The 2,500-nt window shown below is 35.0% G+C and overlaps 1 protein-coding gene across 1 annotated transcript in view; it reads left to right on the plus strand.

The window, feature by feature from the left end:
* Positions 1 to 2,500, plus strand: part of LOC122266354 (ATP-dependent DNA helicase DDX11) — a 10,472-nt gene that overhangs the window by 6,542 nt on the left and 1,430 nt on the right. Inside the window, exons 6-11 of the mRNA XM_086544250.1 lie at positions 1 to 115; positions 290 to 456; positions 753 to 888; positions 1,342 to 1,438; positions 2,051 to 2,208; positions 2,401 to 2,500. The exon at positions 1 to 115 is cut by the window's left edge and continues 7 nt beyond it; the exon at positions 2,401 to 2,500 is cut by the window's right edge and continues 30 nt beyond it. Of these exons, the coding sequence (XP_086400376.1) occupies positions 1 to 115; positions 290 to 456; positions 753 to 888; positions 1,342 to 1,438; positions 2,051 to 2,208; positions 2,401 to 2,500 (773 nt within the window). The remainder of the gene's footprint in view (positions 116 to 289; positions 457 to 752; positions 889 to 1,341; positions 1,439 to 2,050; positions 2,209 to 2,400) is intronic.

A 2,500-nucleotide genomic window follows, 5' to 3' on the forward strand; every position in this document is an offset into this window, starting at 1 on the left:
ACCCCTGTCTGTAGAAGAGAGTGAATGGCTGCTTGATGATTATCACAGTGATGATGAGGGGGAAAATAAATACAATAAAGATAATGAAGAGGAAGAGGAAAAGGGTTGTTTAAAGGTAGAGTATTTCTAGTGAGTGTTTGATGCTGTTTAGCAGTTTATTTTTGCATTGTTCATTAAATATATGACAATCATATGTAATATGTGTTGAGTGACATAAGACTAAAGTTTGTGTGTGTGTATAAAAGGTTTTCTTATTCTATAATCTAAAAGATATTTTATTTTCCCAAAGATATACTTCTGTAGTCGTACACACTCCCAACTGTCGCAGTTTGTACGTGAAGTTCAGAAAACTGTGTTTGGGGAAGACACACGTGTTGTCTCCCTAGCATCAAGGCAGAATTTGTGCATTAATGAGGTTGTCAGCAAGCTCCATAACATGTCCCTTATTAATGACAGGTAGTGTTGCTTCCTCTTATTCTGTCTTTTGTATTCTCTCCCATTTTCTTTTCTTTTCTTTTTTTTCTTTTTTTTTATAATTATTATTATTCCTGTAATGTTGAGCATTTGCATTTTAGAATGTATATTTTGTTAAGACTCTGATATTTAATAACACTTTATACATAGTAATAATCAAGAGAGTGCTTAGGTCACAGAGAATTTTGTATTTCATATTCCCACAAAATCTAACAACATAACTTAAGAGAATGTCAATAATTTGAACTCTCATATGACTAGAATCCCTTTTCCATCAGGTGTCTAGAGCTACAGAAAGGCAAGAAAGGTCAGGCCACAAAATGCGAAAGTGATGGGTCGGTTAGCAAAAAGAAAAAGTCTTCTGCTGGATGTCCCTATTACAAACAGACAGCAGTTGAAGGTCTAGCTGATCAGGTGAGAGGGCAGGACTGCTTCATGAAGTAATGCATGACTAAGAAATAGAATCCAGTTGTTCTTTATAAATTGAGCTGAAAATTTAACACTGAGAAATTTGTTTTCTGTTGATAGGAGTATATGTTCACTACTGAAGATGTGAAAAGAAAATTTTGATTAGGAACCTTTTAGATGATTTTGTTTTACTGAAAGGAAGGATGAGCATCATGTAGACTGCTACATGAACAATTAGTTTTATCATCTGTTTGTATTAAGAAATCATTTTCCTCTACTTTTAATGAAATGACAATCATGGTGTATTTTTTGTTGTAACTTTAGTAGTTTAGTAGTTCTGTTTCACAGAACATTGTTCTTTCTCCAAAAGAATTGCTGAAGGAAAAAATGAATGAGTTTCCAGGTTTGGCTTCATGATTTTGTAAGGGAAATATATAAGGGATTTTTTGTCCCCATCAGCTCTTACTCGAGGTGCAGGACATAGAGCAGATGGTTGGGTTAGGACGGAAGACAAAAGGATGCCCATATTATGCTGGCAGATATGCTGTCAAAGATGCTCAGGTAAGCAGTGCAGTTCAGGTTAAACCTCACTAGTCTAGCAATTCTAGAACCAGATAGGTGCTGAATGGTAGATTTTCCAAGCCAGTAAAGCCAATAAAAATGTTATTGTATATCCTGCATTACTAATAGATCAGTAATCCAGCTGTATCATGAACTGTAAATCAGGTTTAGGGGACATAAGCAATATGAGTCAGTGGTGTCATCACAGCTAGCAAACCAGTTGTCATGCAAACTCATGACCACCAAATTCAAATTACTATCCAAACCATTGAAGCTGCTAAATCAGTGAGTACCAGACTAGTAAGGTTTAACATGTATTGGGGTCTCTGTCTAATGGAATCATGATGGGCAATATTTTTTGTGCTGATTAGAATTTTTGCACAATTTTATATTTTTTTATTGATGGAAAGTAAGGTTATTAATTTTCATATTCACATGGAATTTTGACTTCCATAGGAAGTGTGAATATAGGTTTCCATAATCTTTAAATTTATTTCCTGAAGAGTCTATACATGCTCCCTAAAAATATATAAGTTATCTATTAAACATGTGTATTTCTTAAAAAAGAAAAAAGAAAAATACAAGTGCATTCAAAACTGTGTTTCACCTCAGCTGGTCGTTCTGCCATACAACACACTCCTGCACAAGGGAACGAGAGAAGCCTGCCGAATCCACTTGAAGGGTAACATTGTAATTGTAGACGAAGCTCACAACCTCCTGGAAACTATCGCCAACATCCACTCTGTTTACCTCAGCCATGGACAGGTATGAATATTTTTGGTTGTGGTTTTTAAATGTTCATGTTAAGTTGGCTCTCATTTTGTTCAGGATGATGATGTGTGTCCAAATATTGACTCATAGGACAAAAGATGTTATTGAATAAATCCAGTAAACTTTATTATAGAAGAATTATTTTTCTTTGACAAATTTTATGTTTGAGATTTTTCTACTGTTCAGTTATCTGGAGCGCGGGCACAGCTAAGCCAGTACATGCTACGTTACAGCAAAAGGCTTTCTCCAAAGAACTTGTTGTACATCAAGCAGATCCATTTCTTCA

This window comes from Penaeus japonicus, unplaced genomic scaffold (assembly GCF_977035675.1).
Source record: "Penaeus japonicus unplaced genomic scaffold, GWHDUDI00000001_assembly GWHDUDI00000015, whole genome shotgun sequence".
In the NCBI taxonomy this organism is placed as follows: Eukaryota; Metazoa; Arthropoda; class Malacostraca; order Decapoda; family Penaeidae; genus Penaeus; species Penaeus japonicus.